The sequence below is a fragment of the Xenopus laevis genome, chromosome 6L (assembly GCF_017654675.1).
Source record: "Xenopus laevis strain J_2021 chromosome 6L, Xenopus_laevis_v10.1, whole genome shotgun sequence".
NCBI classification, from domain to species: domain Eukaryota; kingdom Metazoa; phylum Chordata; class Amphibia; order Anura; family Pipidae; genus Xenopus; species Xenopus laevis.
In genome coordinates, this window is record NC_054381.1 from 64276968 (window position 1) to 64296284 (window position 19317).

Consider the following 19317-nt stretch of genomic DNA (forward strand, 5'->3'; position numbering starts at 1 on the left):
ATGTAATCAGACCATGCCTTCAACTGATTTATTGCGAGTGGCTTCTCAGAAATCACTGAGAGAATAAGAAGAACTTTTATAGGAGTTAAAAATAATTATAGGATAAAAGCAATAGCAACACCTCTATAGTCAGATAGAATTTATAGAAGAGTAAGTAACCTCTTAATGGATGCTGGGAAAGTACTGCAAAACATATATAATTTAACCTGTGAATGTTTTCGTTAAGTAACTACAAAGTATTATAATAGTTATTGTGCTTTTGATTATGTTTTACTTGATTATAATTTGTGTAACCCTTATTAAAATATTAAGTGGACTTAATTATATCACTACTAATTATATTATCCATTTCTACAGTTTCAAGTAGCTATAGATTCCATAACTGCATAAAGCAATGCTTTTCTGCATTTAAGTGACTTTTGTTACTTTTAACTTGAATGTATTGATGTATTGAATGCATTGAATGCATTGAATGCACAGATCTACAGTAACATGATCCTGTGACCTCTAGCAAGAATTAACCTAACCCAAAAAGACCTATTCCCTCACTTTACTCATCTTTATTAAATGCTACTTTCGCATTACACTTCACAGTAACGTACTGTATGCTAAATTGCTGAGGCAGTATACATTTTAAATGGATACATGTTTTCTATAAGGGTGAATACATTGCCATATGTATGCAGATTTGTAACAAAAGAGCTTACCTCTGTTGTGGATGTGAGCAAATTGCCACTTTAGAGGCCCACATTAGAGCCCTGGAGCAGCAACATTGCATTTGATTGACAATCTCGAGAGGAGTCTCTTGCACACTGAGTAAGACCTAGTGGGGTCACAGTTTTGGGGGAGGAGAACAGAAGCAGGATTATGATGCAGTCAGATTGGAAACAGTTAGGAAGCCTAGTGTGGGTAAAAGGAAACGAGAGGATGATCCAGGGTTTGTGCATAACAATAGATTTGCCAGATTGTGTGATGACACCAACCTCTAGAATAGTGGTGTGGAGGAGAAAAGGGCTAGTCCTGAACATATTGTTCTTATAGGGGATTCAGTCACTAGAAAAATCGATAGGGTAATCTCTCATTTAAATCGCTATAACAACAGTTTGTTGTCTGGTGCCAGAGATCCGCATATGGTTGATCAAGTAGACAAATTACTAGGTGGGGCAGGGCATGACCCAGCTTTCTTGGTACTAATGACAAAATTAATGATAGATAGAGGACTTTAAAGAGTGGGTTCAGGGATCTAGGCTGTAAGATTAAGGAACTGTCTTCCAATGACATTTTTCCAGACATTTTACTTGTGGCACATGCAACTTGCTAAAGTCTTGGAGCAGGAAAGAAGGGTTTGTTTTCCTAGAGCAATATGCCATTTTTTCCTTGTGAAACTCATCTGTAGCATTTGTGTAGGTGAGCATTTAGGTAATAGTGATCATAACATGGTCTCCTTTGAGATTATGTTGCAGACAAAACCCTATAAAGGTAGCAACTGAAACACTAGTGTTAGGGCATTACTATAATATATTAACTGGTAAAGGTTTTTCACAGGGTTTAACACAGAAGGAAAACTAAATGTCTTTAAAATGCTACTTAATAAAAATACATCAGTATATCACCCTTGTAAAGAATGAAAGAAGTTGCAAAGCAAAACATTTATGGTTTGATAAAAGCGTTGGGTGTTGAAGTTGGAAAGAAAACATGCATTTTTAGATTGACCTATACTAGATATGCATTTAATGCATTCAAGTTAGCTGGGACAGCTGAAATGTTTATCAGGGACAATAAAGCCAATAAAGCTTGCAAAAAAACTCTTAATTAGTGCCTCTAATAAAACCTGGATTGTTATCACTTCCTGAGACAAATTATAGAAGAGATGGAAACGGGAGTGCAGAAAGAGTTATATTAATCCAATATTGTTTAATATTTCAATTGTAAAAAATGAATTAAGCAAAGTTGCCCAACAGTATAATAAAGTCCTCAGCCAACTTGTATTTCCAATCCCCCCCTTTGATATCCATTTGATATCTGAACAGCTCAAAGCAGATACAGGTATGGGATCCGTTATCCCATTATCCAGAAAGCTCTGAATTACCTGAATTATGGAAAGGCCATCTCCCATAGACTTCATTGTATCCATATAATCCAAATTTCAAAAAACGTATTTCCTTTTTCTCTGTAGTAATTAAAAACAGTACCTTGTACTTGATCAAAACTAAGATATAATTAATCCTTAATGAAGGCAAAACTAGCCTATTGGGTTTATTTAATGTTTATATGATTTTCTAGTAGGCTTAAGGTATGAAGATACCTTTTTACGAAAAGACCGGTTATCCGGAAAACCCCAGGTGCCAAGCATTCTGGATAACAAGTCCCATATCTGTATTAGAGAAATCAGATCATTTTAGTCCTATTATCAAGGCAAAAGAAGGCCAACACAGTAGCCAATATCTGGCCATTAATAGCTACTACAAGCAAGTGTCATTAAATATGTGCCCCTTTTTTCAGGGTAAAATAGAGGACAGAGTGGGATTTTTCCCTGCCAACTTCGTTCAAAAAGTCCAACAAAATGAAAGGCTTTTCCGATGCAACAGGACATTTATTGGATGCAAAGAACAAGGACAAATAACGATTAAAGAAAATCAGGTATGGTTTCCATACTGGCTGGTCACAGTGTAACCACATCTTAACATAAAAAAAATTACATTTGAAGCACTGATACATTCATTTCATGTTTACTGACTTTTCTTATTAATATAAAAAGCATAAATACAACAACTTGCTTTAGCCTAAAAAATTGTCCCTATAAAAAATGAAAAGAAAAAGAATATAGCTTATATATCAAGATCTGAAAGAAATTATTGTAATTATTGTATCCTTAGCTTGCAAATAGTGAAGTAGCATCACAGGGTGATGGCTTCACAGGCATGGGACTATAGAGTGGCGAATGGCAATTGATCTCCATGTCAATCTAGGGGAGTCCTGCCCATTTTTCCTAATTTGGAAAACCCGGGCAGCCCTTCTGTCTGGGTCTGTATCTGACAGATCTTGACTGGGATTCAGCTACTTTCAGTCAGTCCAAGTTCAAAACCAAAATAATTCAAAGCTCACCCTAATTGATTACAAGCTTAGGTGTATCTACAAGACAGAGCCTAGTATATCTGGGTCTTGGATGTTACAAATCCAAAGCCAAGAATTGTCAAGTCTAAGGAGCGGTCGGGCAGCATTACATATACATTTCTACATGCTTCCACCTTGCATACTTTACCATTGCTAAATTGATTTCAAACTGTATGCATTGGTTGGTGGTAAAAATTAAAATCTATTTTGCCTTCAGTAGCAAGAGAGACCAAATTACAATCAATTAGCTGACATATGTAAAACATAGGAGTGTTCGCTACAAGCAAAAATAGGATCTAAACTTAATTATTGTAATATTTCACTGCGGCTAAAAGAAAGCTATGTGATTGAAAAGAGCAATGCAATAGCAGCAATGCAATTTTCCAGCGGTATAAGTTAAAATAATTCTTTAATAACTCTCTTTGGAATTTTCTGTACGTGCCTCTAATAAAGCACATTGTTATTACTTCCTAAAAATGGAACACAGATCCTGATAAATGGAATTGATTTTGTGTATATGAATTTTCAGAATTATTATTATCCTGTGTACTGTTTGTTATGATTTGTATATATTAATTTGAGATGGGCTTAATGTGTGTGTATATAAGGAATAACGCAAAGTTGTGAAATGAGTCACAGGGGAGGCAGTTGTTATACAGCAGCACTAGCCCACTAGCACACAGCAAATCACAATACAATATTCTTCATTAGGAAACTATCACATAGAAAGCTTTATTTACCGATTGTGCATTTAAGACCTGCATTAAGACCTGTTCAATGGTGGCATACTTTCTTGGTGCAAAAAGAGCAGTTTTTTATTTAGCAGTGTTATTACCTACTGTACATTGCATATGTGTGCAAACCATAAAATCAAAACTTTTGCAACTGCCAGATGGGCTGCTAAAAATCTTCATGGGTTAATCTAGTAAAAGATAAATTAAATTTACATAATGTGGAAAGTTGTTAGCACAGGAAAATAATTATGTAGTTAATATTTTTTGATTAACTAATTTTATTATTGTCTCATCGGATGCTGAGCAGCCAGGAAGGTTCAGATTATTGCGTGCACAGTTGTCTGTATCTTTTACACCCGGAACCCTGATAAAAGGGTGGAGGAAGCACAGAGTAAAGCCTATGAAAAGTGATTTTATTGTAGGCTGCAACTCTTACAGGGCACAGATAAAAAAAAAGTTCTCTACAGTACACACACCCTCTCATAAAAAGTTGTGCTCATGGGGTTGTTGCAAATAATCAAGCTGCTATGTAATGAAAATCTGAATTATTAAATCAGCCTTCTATTGTGACTTTTATATTCTATATATTCTTGTGTGTCAGTCTCTAAGCTCAGATACAGTAAGTGACAGCAGCACAATATAAGACATGGGGACTACTTGGGACATCTTTGGCGGCACAGAACTTCTCTTAAAGGGATTCTGACTTGGTTTTAATGGTTTTATTTCTAAACTACATTTCAAATAATTCACTCTACCAAATGTTATTTTTAACCAACAAATTTATTTTTTTAGCGGTACTATTGGTGTGGAGGCAGCCATCTCGGTGCATTGTGCCTGATTATGAGCTTGGAAAAGGAGCCTGCACTTCATTATGGAACTGCTTTGAGGCAGTTCTCCCCTTCTCATTGTAATGCAATACAACCCAAGTCATGCTCCCTAAGCTGGGGTTTTCCTGCTTGGGTGCTATTCTCATGTCTTTTAGCAATGCAAACAAATCCTTCAGCAGAGGTGTCAGGGAGCTGCTATCTGGTTAGCTGCTCATTATTTTGTTGATAGGCTACTGATGGGCAGGGGGGCAGAAGGAAGGGGGTGATATCACTTTAACTTGCAGTGTAGCAGTAAAGAGTGACTGAAGTTTATCAGAGCACAAGTCCCTGTGTTCTGGGTTTAGGTTGAAAAAAGACAAAGTCCATCAAGTTCAACCCCTCCAAATGAAAACCCAGCAACCATACACACACCCTTCCCTACTTCCACATAAATTATATATACTCATATTGATACTAACTATAGAATTTAGTATCGCAATAGCCTTTGATATTATGTCTGTCCAAGAAATCATCCAAGCCACTCTTAAAAGCATTAACAGAATCAGCCATCACAACATCACCCGGCAGTGCATTCCACAACCTCACTGTCCTGACTGTGAAGAACCACTTTATGGGTAAAAAGGTCCCCTGCTATTTGTCTATAATGTCCTCTAATGTACTTGTAAAGTGTAATCATGTCCCCTCGCAAGCGCCTTTTTTCCAGAGAAAACAACCCCAACCTTGACAGTCTACCCTCATAAATTAAGTCTTCCAACCCCCTAACCAGTTTAGTTACACGTCTCTGCACTCTCTCCAGCTCATTTATATCCCTCTTAAGGACTGGAGTCCAGGGACCTATAAAGAGACATAATTATGTTTTCATCCCTTGAGTTAATGCCCTTTTTTATGCAAGACAGAACTTTTTGCTTTAGTAGCCACAGAATGACACTGCCCAGAATTAAGACAACTTGTTATCTACAAAAAACCCAAGATCCTTCTCATTTAAGGAAACTCCCCAAAACACTGCAATTTAACTTGCAATTATATTATTTTTGCAGGTAAAGTTTCTGTACCGTGTTAGCCAGTAAAAATGTTACAGAGCAACCCTTTTGAAATAAAAAAAATAACAAAAGTGGCACAAAGGTGATACCTTTATTGGTTAACTAATATAATCATAGCAGGCTTTCAGAACATTTTAGTTCCTTTTCCAAGCTGATTACCTTGAAAAGGGAACTGAAATGTTCTGAAAGCTTGCTATGATTATATTAGTTAGCCAATGATGGTATCACCTTTATACCACTTTTGTTATTATGTTTGCATAACCTTGCATTTATCGACATTGAACCTCATTTTCCAGTTTGCTGCCCAGTTTCCCAACTCTGCAAAGTGGCAGCATCCTGCATGGAACCTATAGTTCTGCACAATTTAGTATCATCTGCAAAAATAGAAACAGTACTTTCAATGCCAATCTCCAAGTCATTAATAAACAAGTTGAAAAGCAAGGGACCTAGTACAGAGCCCTGCAGTACTCCACTAATAACACCGGTCCAATTAGAAAATGTTCCATTTACCACCACTCTTTGTAGTCTATCTTTTAGCCAGTTCTCTATCCAGGTACAAATACTATGTCCCACGCAACATTCCTTAATTTAACCAGTAACCTTCTGTGTGGCTCTGTATTAAATGCTTTAGCAAAGTAAAAGTAAATCACATCCACTGCCATCCCAGAATCGAGATCTCTACTTACCTTCTCATAAAAAGAAATTAAGTTACTCATAGTATTATGATTTGCTATGAAGTCCAGTATCTTATGCTTTATTAACCCTTCAAAAAGCTTTCCTACCACTGATGTCAGACTAACTGGCCTATAGTTTTGAGGCTGAGAACGGGATCCCTTTTTGAATAGCGGCACTACATTAGCAATTCGTCAGTCTCGCCGCTATACCAGACCTCAAAGAATCCTGAAAAATAAAAGTAAAGAGGCAATCACAGAGCTAAGCTCATTAAGTACCCTGGGATGAATACCATCTGGCCTCGGACCTTTGTTTATCTTAAGATGTTCTAGTGTCTTTTGAATTTCCTTATGTGTGAATCATGCATCACTAGTTGCACTACCAGAACTGGGACCATCAAGAAGGAAACCTTCATTAACTGGTTCCTCATTTGTGTAGACAGACGAAAAATAAATATTACTTTGGCACTTTGGCTATAGAGTATCTAGTAGAATTAATCAAAGCCAACTGGACATTTAGAGTTTTGAAAACATTTTACTGCTCATCTGAGTGCCTTCTTCAGTTGACTTGAAGTGGAAGGGAATTGTCCGGCATTTAAAGTAGTCAAAGACATCAAATCACAATGGTTCTATTAAACTTCAGTAAGGTGTTGGCTGAAACTCACAGATGTGTGAAAGTGTGACTTTCATTGAGGAAGGTGTTAAAGGAGACATATAGGATAACATATATAGGATATATCGTGCTGAGTTTACTTTTGGCTAAATGAACATTATCTTCAAAAATGGCCCCTTTATTGAGCTCCCCAAAGATGTTCTCTGGTCCCCGTTTCAAATGAAGGGTGGGCGTGTCCTAATGGTCCCTGCCAGAAGCACAGTAGGAGCACCTGCATTCACACAAGCAAAGGCAGACTTCAGTTCTCTATCAGGTTAGCTTAGCTACCGATTGGTTCCTAGTCTACAGTGCAGTGTGCCACCGGCTTCTATACACAGCCTTGGAAAGGAGGCATTAGGAACTGGAACACAACTTTTTAAAGCGCATTCCTTCTATACCTAAAAGAGTTACAGTAAATGCACTGGTACATTCTTATTTGTTACATAATATGTTTCCTTTAATCTTTCAATGTACATGACTGTAAGTGTGAATTGTTGTTAAGCCACCGTGGTAAGGATGTCAAAACAGCATTGTATGTTGATGAAAAGTGGTGTTACAGGCCCCCTCCTCTGTTCGGGATGGTTTTTCCATTTTGGCATAAATTGCCTCTTTTACACCTCTTTCAAAGCATCTATACTCTCTATCCAAAATGTGCACATTGCTGTCCTCAAATGATTGTCCTTTTCCATGGAGATGTAGATAGGCTGCAGAGTCATGGCCTGAGGAGTTAGTCCTTCATTGTTGGGCCATTGTTTTGTCTCCCCAATATAGATTGGAGCATTCTTCACTACACTGGAGACCATAGACCACATTGCTCTTCATGTGCTTTGGTGTTGGGTCTTTAGGGTGCACCAACTTCTGTCTTAGAGTGTTGCTGGGTTTGAAATACACAGGGATGTGAGGTTTCTTAAAAGTTCCACTAAGTTTTTCTGATGTTCCATCCACATACGGGATGACGATGTGGCTTCACCTGCTATGCTCCTCCCCTCTATATCTTGATTTGGTCTTTTTGCTTGGCTTTCATTTTTTTTGGTAATGGCCCAGTCTGAGTATCAGTATACTCACAGACAGCACCAGCCATGAATTATTTGGTTAAAACGCCTTTATTAGGACATGGGCTCTGAACCAGAAAATCAGCAACTTTTCACACTGCCATGAGTCTTTTATCAAGCTTGATAAAAGACTCATGGCAGTCTGAAACTTTGTTGATTTTCTGGGTCAGAGCCCATGTCCTAATAAAGGCATTTAAACCAGTGAATTCATAGCTGGTGTTGTCTGTGAGTATACTGATTGAAGAGAACAGTGTAAAGTGGACATTGTATGACTTGCACCAGATTGAAGCCATTTCCTGGAGCGTGCTGACTAAACTACTTCCAGTCTGGGTATCTACAAGTTTTCAGAGCTCCTTTCAGATATTTGGTGTATAGTTCTTATAACCCTCAGTTTATGTTTATGCCATTTATTGTCTTAAGGTATGAAAAGTATAATTAATTGAAAAAACTTGTCAAAATAGATAGCAAAAAATATGAAATTTATGCTAACAACATTATAGTATGGTGGTAAATTTGGAGTACCAAAAGGGGTTGTGGAAGCAATTCAAGGCTAAGTACAATACATTAACATAATACAATACATATAAATTAAGTATAATGGAAGTACAGGTATGGGATCTATTATCCAGAATGATCAAGACCTGGGGTTTTCTGGATAAGGGATCTTTCCAGAAATTGAATCTCTATACTTTGTCTACTAAAAATCATTTAAACATTAAATAAACCCAACTGGATTGTTTTACCTACAATAAGAATTAATTATAACTATTGTTGGGATCAAATTACAAGGTACAGTTTTACTGTTATACAGGAAACGGAAATAATTTTGAATTATTTGATTAAAATGAGTCTATGGGAGATGGGTACAACGAAATTCCACAAATTTCAGATTTTTTCAACTAGCAAAATATCTTACAAACATCAGAAAATTATGAGTGATTACTTTTTCCTGAAAGTATTTCAGAGGCCTCAACAAATAATGACAATTTAGAAAATCTTCATGTCTAAATAGCAGAATTTTTTCACAGAAAATGTTTCCACTTTTCTAAGCATACCATCATGCTTATTAATTTTAACACCAAGCATGACTGTACATTTATTGGAATATTTCTTGAATGTTTAGTTTAACAGTACAACCAATAACTTACCTAACCCATAAACACATTATTCATACAGTTTTGTCACTGGTGCATGCAAGTGTCAAAATATTCAAACTGTGGTGCAAAAATGCCATATTTGGAAAATCAGCACAACTAATAGCCGGAGTCTGCCTTTAAAAACTCTTATCCAGCCTGTACCATTCCAAAAATTTGATGAATTAAAGTTTGTCACTACATTTCCTAGTTACAGATTCAATGCAAGATTATGTCAACTCGTATCACACTCAAACAAATATCAACAGCATGCAGAGGGTTAAAGCAATCTCTAAGCTGTAAACTCACATTTTGATAAATGTGCCCCTAGGTGTTCGTACCAACGAAGCAGCTATATAAATAAGGATTTAATATAACAACAAATTATACAAATTTTTGAGCAAAATGAACTACACATAAACATGTCTCCTGCATCACTACAATGTATTTTGTCTTTTCTTTCTAAACTAGATTTGTGCAAGTTCAGAAATGGAACATAATGGCTATCTGAGAGTAAACTGTGGGAAGAAAAATGGCTTTGTGCCTACAGATGTGCTGGAAAATATCTGACCAGCTTTGAAGTGTAAGAAATTGGACAAGCTCTCTGGACGCAGGTTGGATTCTGTTGCATCATGGAAGATGAGGCCTATTGACCTACTTGGAGAAGATAAGCAAGACAGCAGGGGACTGGTTTACCTATTATGATATTTAAATAGGTTAAACATTGGAATCAACTGCAATGAAAGAGGTGCTCAGTAACAGGAAGTCAAACAAATGCAATAAACCCCTCTGCATAGCTTAAAAAGAAACTGCTCAGATGGGTTTTTGTGTTTTTATGGACTAGACAAATATGTAGCAACAACTCTGTATGGCCCTCTCCTAGGTGGCAACATTAAAGAGGGAGCTGGGTTTGAACGTAACTTACATTAGGATGAAACTGGCAAGCGTTCTTAAGTATAAACCTTCTGTTTTGGATGTGAAGTGAAGACCAAATTGTTCAGTTTGCGTTTCCCACATTCTGACCTAGTCATGAATATTGTCTTCTTCTTAGGGAAACAATTTTCTGTTTGTTTATATAGTTTTATCAGAGGTCTGATGTTGTACAAGAATTGTTTTTGCACAAGTAAATGTTTTTGTAGAAGATAATTATTAAGCATACAGATGTCATCTTCTCTAGGTTTTCTTTGACATTTATCTAGAATTTAGTGATGTTAAACTTTATCTGATTTATGTTTAGTGATGTCTTTCTTTCTCTCTTTCTTTCTTTCTTTCATCTTCTCACTCCAATATAATGGGGTTTCAATCATCCCATCATTCCCAAAAACTTAAAGTTCATGACCAAATAATTCTATGCATTGTCTGCCTATGGTGTTTTTTTTAGATTTTTGTAGATTAGTATGTCAGACAGTCTTTAGTTTAACAATTTAAAAATTTAAAGGGGAATTACAACCAAAAACAGCTTTGCCTATTGAAAGAAATTATTATTCTGAGTTGAACTATTTTATAATTTATACATTAAATACAAAATTTCAGCTATTGATCATTTATTTACATGTAACTACAACTGAAAGCATTTTTGTTAATGTTGTTAATTAACTCTTCTCCAGGTCCGTTACCCAGCTGGCTTCTGCTACATTGATTGGGAGTATGAATCAGAAAAGCAGTAAACAGTCAGACAAATACTGTTTTTAATAGCAACTTCATTTCCACCACCCCCTTCTGAAAATTGTATATCAACATTTTGTTTAAAACTACATTTTCTTTCATTATCCAAAAACAGTTTTTAAAATTCACTGAATATAGTTATTTGTATATTCAGCAGAGATGCTTATTATACGTCAAGAAAATGTATACATATGGAATGGGTCTGCATTCACAGGAATTGGCAAGTCTTTATAATGTTAATAAAAACTGCACCATAAACGGAGTAAGGTTTTAGAGTGCTCAACATGGTTTAAACAGGGTGTGAAAGCTTTCTTTAATTTATTTAAATATTATCACCATATATAATCATATATTGTATATTCAGATGGAGGCCATTGTATTGCAAAAGTTGTAAGGCAAATGGCCATAGCATCTCATACTGCATTTCATTTTCAAATGATTCTTTTGGCTCTAGATTTTTTCTGCCTGTATTCGCTACACAATGTAAAAAAGACTATTCATTATAAATTACTGCAATAAAGACACAAATTAAATGTAGTTTTTATTATGATTTCAAATTATTTCACTAGGGGTCTATGCACATTTTGCCTTAAAATATCACAAACATGGTATTTGAGCTGAAGACAGATCTTGGTATCAAAGGAACCAAATATTTACAAAAACTTCGAAAATACAGAGAAAGCAGACCCTGCAGCTGCAGGGGGGCACAGGAGGTATAAAGGCCTCATGAGGCCCTAATTCATATAGACAAATAAATATTGGTAAAACAGGTCAACCTGTAAACATTTTGGGGGTCCATTAACATCTAGTTACGCCACTTGTAAAATTACTTTTCTAAAGTAATAGAACTCAATACCTACATGAAAAATATTATTTATAATGGTAGAGATGTTTTGCTTATCCACACATTACAAACAAGCGTGCAAAGAAGCAAAAAATAAAAAATCAATTTTCCATTAATACCAAATGAACTAGAAGTTTCCTAAAATAATGTTATAGCATTTTCCTGACAATATTTCTGCAGGGTTTATATGAATTTGCCATCCATTTTGTTTTTATGCTGTAACTTAAGTCTGTTAGATCAATGGCATATGCATTTGTTCCATTATCATGGTCTTCTCAAACAGGACTAAGGCAGCCACATACCATCCCAGGAAATGCTGATGTCCATATTCACAAGGATATCAGCTAAAGTGTCTACTGTAGACATTGGATTAAAAATGGGTAGTGTCTGCCAAAGATTCGTTTGCTACTTTTTCTTTAAAAATACAGTTACTACCTGTCTAATCTTTGTTAACTTTTTCTTGTGTAATTATTTTTACTGGCTGGACTGGTAAAATGCTGACCAGGCAACAACTCTAGTTGAAGAAAATTACATTTTGAACTGGCCGTTAGTTTATCCAAGTGAACCTTTTGAATGAAAAGTCTTAATGCCATGAATTCATTGTTTTTATTATTACAACTATATTTAGATTTTCGGAAATCTTGTTTGATCCAACAGATTCTGTTTCCACAATGCTAAACAGTTTGTCACCAAATAGAATACTAAACACAAACAGAAATTCGTTTAATCAAATGAGGTCCTATGAAACAGGAAGAATGTTTTTCAGGCTATATAGAAGACTGTATTGTTACAAAAATCTGTAATATGAAAATACATTTTCCAGAAAGTACCATATATATTTATGTGTCTATATAAGTGTGTGAAGTGCCTTGCAAACTTATTATATTGTAAAGTTGTCATTTCTTCTGAATTAAAGTTATATATTCACACTTTTGTCTACATAATACATTATTAAAAATGCATGCTTTCAAATTAAAATTACAGATACTCTTATAAAGCCCGCAGTTATAATAAGAGGGATTTTAATTTAATAAAGGTATGTCCTCAAGACATAATTTGAATAGTATGGAACTTCAACTGAACATTCATTTTAGGTACCAGAGGGGGTGTGCATAAAAAAAGCATCTTAAACGGAATGAACTTTGTTGGAGAACCGCAAGCAAGGTCATCAGGCCTTGAGTGTTTTGGGGAAGTTATTATTTAAGTCTTTTGGTAGAAATCAATGCCCACCATTTGTATGGCCATTTTAACAACCCCAAAAAACTACCAAAGCTAAGTACTCTTCCAACGTAAATCAATTAATTAAAGTGTATATGGTATTTTTTTTTTTCAATTTTGGAACGTCGTAGGAAGTTTAAATTATGGTAGAAAAGTTCAATATTCAATTGCAACCACAAAGTTGTGCTCTGCCTTGGGCAGAAGTGTTTTGGTGCTTTGTGCTTTGGCACTTGTGTTCAGGCTTTAATAAATGTGACCTACAGGACCTGAAATGGAGGGTGTTTTCAATATTCATTATTTGCATAATTTAAGATAACTGTAGGCAAACTGGGAAAATCTTCATTGGTGCCCTTGCCCTAAAGGTGTGAAGTAGCAGCCCCAGTCAAAAATGGTTTAACTTTTTTTTAAAGCTGGTATTGTGCTGATCAGAATTGGAAACAGCCAGGAATGACTAATGAGCATACATTTTCATACAGCCTGCAATTAGTCTTTATATGTTTGATTGTGTAGGAATGTTACTTTTTGTTCTGCAGCTTTTCCAGTTTTAACTAGCATTGCTTATGTTAGGATAAATGACAAATAGATGGCCTGAATAAAAATAAAGATAAAAAACCCATCGAATTTAAGTTTCAATCCACAAACCCCAACAAAAATCAGACCGATTGAAAATATGGTTAAATTATTTACATCTACAACATACCAGGACGTAGTATTAGCATAGCTACATAACAGCAATTCAAATATGTATGGTTATTTAGGTTGTATTTGGTGCCTGGCCAAACCTTATGCTGGCAAAGAAAAAACATTTATCTATTATTCATCAGAAAATCAGTTAATTCGTTACATTGAATTACAAGAGGCAGTGTGAGTTGATAAATGAACGTTACTTAAAACTAGACTATAAAATAATCACATGCCAGGAAAACAAATTTTGTTTATTCATCATCAGTTTAGCGGCAGCAAGGTATGCAGTGCTTTACATTAATGTATGACAAACAGGGTCTTAAAATAATTTAACAAAAAAGGGTTACAGAATAAGGGAATAAGAGGCCTGCTCACAAGAGCTTGCATTCTAAAGGAGTTAGGGAACTCTTGAAATTTAAGATGAAAACAATTGGTGATTTAGGATAAGTTGATTTCATTTGGGAAGGAGATGAAGTGATGTGAAGAGAAGAGAGGGAGGAGGGAGAGTTGAGATATAGGGAGAGGCTTCAATATTAAAGGCCTTGAATGCGAGTATTAGTAATTTGACTCTACAAGAGTTTGGAAGACAATGAAGAGAAATGTATTTAGAAAAACAATTTAATGTGGAACGCCTGCAAGGAATAAACTGCAGAAAATAATACGAAAAACTTGTATCTAAACTGAGTTAATTTATAGAAGCAATGTATACAGACACAATTTGGCTAGGGCTTGTATGTGCAGTTTACAGGACAGATGGAAGTCAACAATAATTCCAAGGTCACTTGCCTGAGTGGTTAACTGAAAGGTGATGTTGACTGTGAGTGAAACCTAAGGTACAGGGGAAGATGTTGGCGGAAATCTAATAAATGCGGTTTTAGAGAGATCCATTTCAGGTGGCGCTGTGACATCCAAGAGGTGATAGAAGAAAGGTGATAACTAACTTGGGAAAGGACAGAAAGAAAATCTATCATCACCATGAAGGTAGTACTTAAGTCTGAAAGACTGAATACGTTTTTTTTTCTAGAAAAGTAGTATAAAGTGAGAGGGACCGGGCAAGGGGTAGGAGGCAGAGAACTTAAGGTGCGTGCCTGGTGCCCACTTAGCTTTGTGCCCTAGGCATGTGCCTACTCTGCCTACCCCTAGACATCAACATAGATCTGTAGATCTTGTTCAGTTGACCCTGTCCTAAAATGTTTGCATTACATCTACGTGTAAACGTCACTGAAAGATTTTTCAAACAATAACTTGAGAGGTGTGTGAGGTGTCTGTCTGTTACAAGACCTAGGCACTTGCAATGTCTCATGTACATTTACCTGAGTATGACACCTTGTGCTCCCTTGGATTGTAACCCCTAAAATAGTATGTTTTTGTTTCAGAAGCTTGACTTTGAAAGTGATAACCAATTAGAAAAGTTCTTTTATATTACCCTATTCTGCTAATACTCCCTTAGACCGTTCAATTAAATCACCAAAGGGGGCACACCAAAAGGTGGGTTAAGACAGATATTTAAATTGTAATACCAAAAGCACCAATTATTAAAATAGTTTTTCTTCATTTCTCAGCTGTGCAAATAAGCAGACAGATAGTTGCAAGGGCAGAGAACATTTACAAATAACTAAGATATTGAGATCACTTGCAAAGGCACGCCAATAGATTTCCATATACACATTAGCAGCAGAGCAAAAGTAGAACTTAAAAGGAAAATTGCTTTGGAGAATAGGTCTGTCAGTGTGAGCAGTGGAAGCAGCAATGTTATTTATATGCCATATTTCTCCTATGCTTGATGCATAATGCATGCTGCGATTTATTCATTGTTTTATGACCCATAATTGCCTGATAAGTGCATTTCTGTGACAGGGATTTTAAACAGTGAACAGGTGGCGCATAACACACAGTGGAATATCTTTAAGTAAAAACCTGTAGACCGACACAGAGCGTGAGGTGGTGTTGTCTAACATGAACCATTTTGTCCATTAGTTCATCCTGGGCCAAAATAATTTGATTATCTTTAAATACAAAAATCATGCTTTTTTTTCTCACTCAAATGCCCACATCATTTTGTGATTCATCCTTTCTTTTAACATGTTCAGCATGTCAGAATCATTCATTACCATAACAACCCGTAAGCACATTTTGCCTTGTTTAATTAACAGTGACTCATTGATTGATTTCTGTCTCACTATGAAAGACATCAGAAGCTTTGTGTCATGCTTTGTCCCTTAATGTTTGTTTTAAGGCAAAAAGTGGAAGAAGGAGTGAAAGTAGTCAAAGCCAATACCTATTATTTCTATAATCTATAGTTTATTCATAATAATGATTAATAATGAATTTTGACATTAAAAGCAGTTGAATTTTTAGTTTACAAAAAGGAAGACAAACCTTCTGACCTCAGGCAACTCACCCCAAAAACAAAACTTCCACAGGCCACTCAATATGCACATCAAACCTATACCACAAGCCGAGTACCCACATCAAACCTCTGTCACTGACTCTGTACAACCTCTCTGCAGCTCATTGCTTGTTAGCTCTGTCTATAAAGAGTACATTCAAGAATGCAATCCCCACCAGCTGCACCCAATGCACATGCCTTTCCTGCCTTTCCTGCCTTCCCCAGTTCTACCCCTGCCACTTACCATAAGGATACAATAAGAATTACACTAAAACAAAATCCTTGGCACTTTAATTATTGTAAAAACATATCAGATAGACAATTCATCATAAAAATCCAGCTTATGTTTCAGTTGAGCAAACAAAATTCTTTCTTCCTTGGGATGTAACTAAATACAGGGCTTAGTCCCAGCCCCTATTTGCACATTACAGAATACATAAAAATGTTACTTCACCTTTGTAGCACAAAACAAGCACCTTTCCAGGGTTCGCACTGCTGCTCTTGCTACTCACTGGTCTCCAGCAGATTTCTATTTGCTAATTATTCTCCAGGTGAGTTTATTCACAGGACTCAACCCCTTTTTGAACTGCTGTGAGCCAGCAGTGAAAGGACATGGGTCAGGATTAGGGGTATGTAGGGGTATGTAAGGTGTGTGCCTGGCGCCCCCCTCAGCGCTGCACCCTAGGCACATGCCTCTTCTGCCTACCCCTAGTTCCGGCCCTGAATTGTATATATACAATATATATATATCCCATACCTGTATATATATACAGGTATGGGATCCCTTATCCGGAAACCCGATATCCAGAAAGCTCTGAATTACGGAAAGGCTGTGTCCCATAGACTCCATTATAATGAAATAATCTAAATTTTAATTTTTTCTCTGTGATCCCAACTAAAATATAATCCTAATTGGAAGCAAAACCAGCCTTTTGTGTTTATTTAATGTTTACATGATTTAAGGTATGAAGATCCAAATTACAGAGAGATCCATTATCCTGAAAACCCCAGGTCCCTTGCATTCTGGATAATAGGTCTCATACCTGTATATATATATATATATATATATATATATATATATATATATATATATATATATATATATATATATATATATATATATATAGTGCAAGAAGATCCGCACTCTCAGGGCTTACAAAGAGTAAAAAAAAATTATTGCATGGGACTACATTGTTTTACTCTTTATAAGCCTTGAGAGTGTGGATCTTCTTGCAGCAGTTATAGATAATTAATTGGTTCTGCACCCAGGCATATTGAACAATTTAATCGAGAGTGCCGGCAACCCAGACTGATGTTTTCGGCCAACCCAAGGCCTTTCTCAAAGGAAGGCCCAACCCAAGGCCTTTCACTTTGAGAAAGGCCTTGGGTTGGGCCGAAACATCAGTCTGAAATAAAAAAAGTTTCTCAATTTTAAGTCCTGTGAGTGTGGATCCTTCTGGAGGGATATATACAGTATATATAACTGCTAGTTGATTCAGAAGAAGGGGGGGGACCCAAAACACAATTGGAAGCCTCTCCAATTTGCCTCAGTGGGGGGAAAAATTCCTTCCTGAATCCAAGATGGCAATTGGACCAGTCCCTGGGTAAACGTGTACTAGGAGTTGCCTTCTCTAACCCTGTATTCCCTCACTTGCTAAAAAGCCCTCCAACCCCTTTTTAAAGCTATCTAATGTATCAGCCAGTACAACTGATTCAATGAGAAAATTCCGCAAATTCTCCCTGTCTTCCTTTCTTCTTAATCGGAATGGGTGCAGTGGAGAGGCCATTGTCTGATCCCCTTTAAATAGACACCTTGACACAAAAACCCCCTTGGCAATATGGGACAGGATTAAATAGTCTTTAAAATGAATGTCCCCTTGCCTGGATTCCGGCTGCTCCCATATATCAGAACCCCTTGTTTATTCTGGAACTATCTGTAGCCTCTTTTCAATGGTGGTATGATAATTACCTCACCAGGGTAATTAAATTTTTCAACTCCAGAGGCACACTGACCCAAGCAAATTTACAGGAGCGACACCAGCTAAAGCAGAGTCATTCGGGGCAATCCAAATCCCTCCTAAGATGTGGGTTCGGGGCGTTGCACCCGGGCCAGGGATTCCCGGCAGTGAGTAACCTGTGAACGAATGCCTGTGTTAGCAATTGTTTAAGTGAAGGGTCCAGGGCAAATGCACCTGGACCCACCCAGTAACGGGGTGAGCGGTTATTTGAACATGTTAATTTATATTGTTTCACTGATATTGTTTTCACTTTTAAAAAAAAAAAGCAGGAGAGGGGTTCCCAACCCCTAGCTCGCGAGCAACATGTTGCTCTCCAACCCCTTGGGTGTTGCTTCCAGTGGCATCATAGCAGGTGTTTATTTTTGAATTCCTGGCTTAGATGCAAGTTTTGGTATACTGCCAAACAGAGCCTCATGTAGGCTACCAGTCCATATAGTGGCTACCAAACAGCCCATCACAGCCCTTATCTGACATCCCTATGGACTTTCTCATGCTTGTGTTGCTCTCCTACTCTTTTTAAGTATGGCTCACAAGTAAAAAAGGTTGGGGACCCCTGATTTATATAAAGGTTGGGGACCCCTGATCTATATAAACAAAATAAGTATATCCCTCAGCACAAAAATCCCAGTTGTCCTGCTCATCTATTCAATGCATTTCCATTTTGGGTCCAAAGTCTGTATATGTATTTAAGAACTCCTTGAATATAAACAAGCAATTTTGGTTATTATTGAAATTTTTTATGATTTATTTTACTTTATTTTTCTTTAAATTTATTTTACGTTATGTGACAATTATGTTGTGTAATAGAAAACTACAATAAAAATGTATTGTTGGAAAACAAAATGTTGGACAGAGTGTAGACGTTATGGGTGAGTTTCACTGGGGATTTACATTGAATCCTTGCTTACACCTGGGGGCACAATTACTAAAAAGTGAATTGTGTTTTTCTGAAATTTTCGCTAAATAGATAATTCACAACAACATCACCTATTTACTAAAAGACGAGCAACACACTTCTCTAGTGAATTACCTTGTCGCTGGAGAACTATCACCAAGCGAATTTTTGCTCAGGTGAACAATTGTAAATCTGTAAATTCATTACCCTTTTCACCAAAATCTATTTTGCCAGGTTCTGACTGGCAAATTAATACAATAAAGCTACAGCCTCAACATTATTATGTCAGTGACATCATATCCTGTATTCCAAAAAAAGTCAGAAGAAAAAGTCAAAATGTTGGTGTTTTTCATAATTAAAGTGGGATTATGTTCACAAGTT

The 19317-nt window shown here is 36.4% G+C and overlaps 1 protein-coding gene across 1 annotated transcript in view; it reads left to right on the top strand.

Moving 5' to 3' along the window:
* Positions 1-11610, top strand: part of stac.L (SH3 and cysteine rich domain L homeolog) — an 85110-nt gene extending 73500 nt beyond the window's left edge. Inside the window, exons 10-11 of the mRNA XM_018267565.2 lie at positions 2503-2640; positions 9695-11610. Of these exons, the coding sequence (XP_018123054.1) occupies positions 2503-2640; positions 9695-9793 (237 nt within the window). The 3' untranslated portion in view covers positions 9794-11610. The remainder of the gene's footprint in view (positions 1-2502; positions 2641-9694) is intronic.
* Positions 11611-19317: the final 7707 nt, after the last annotated feature.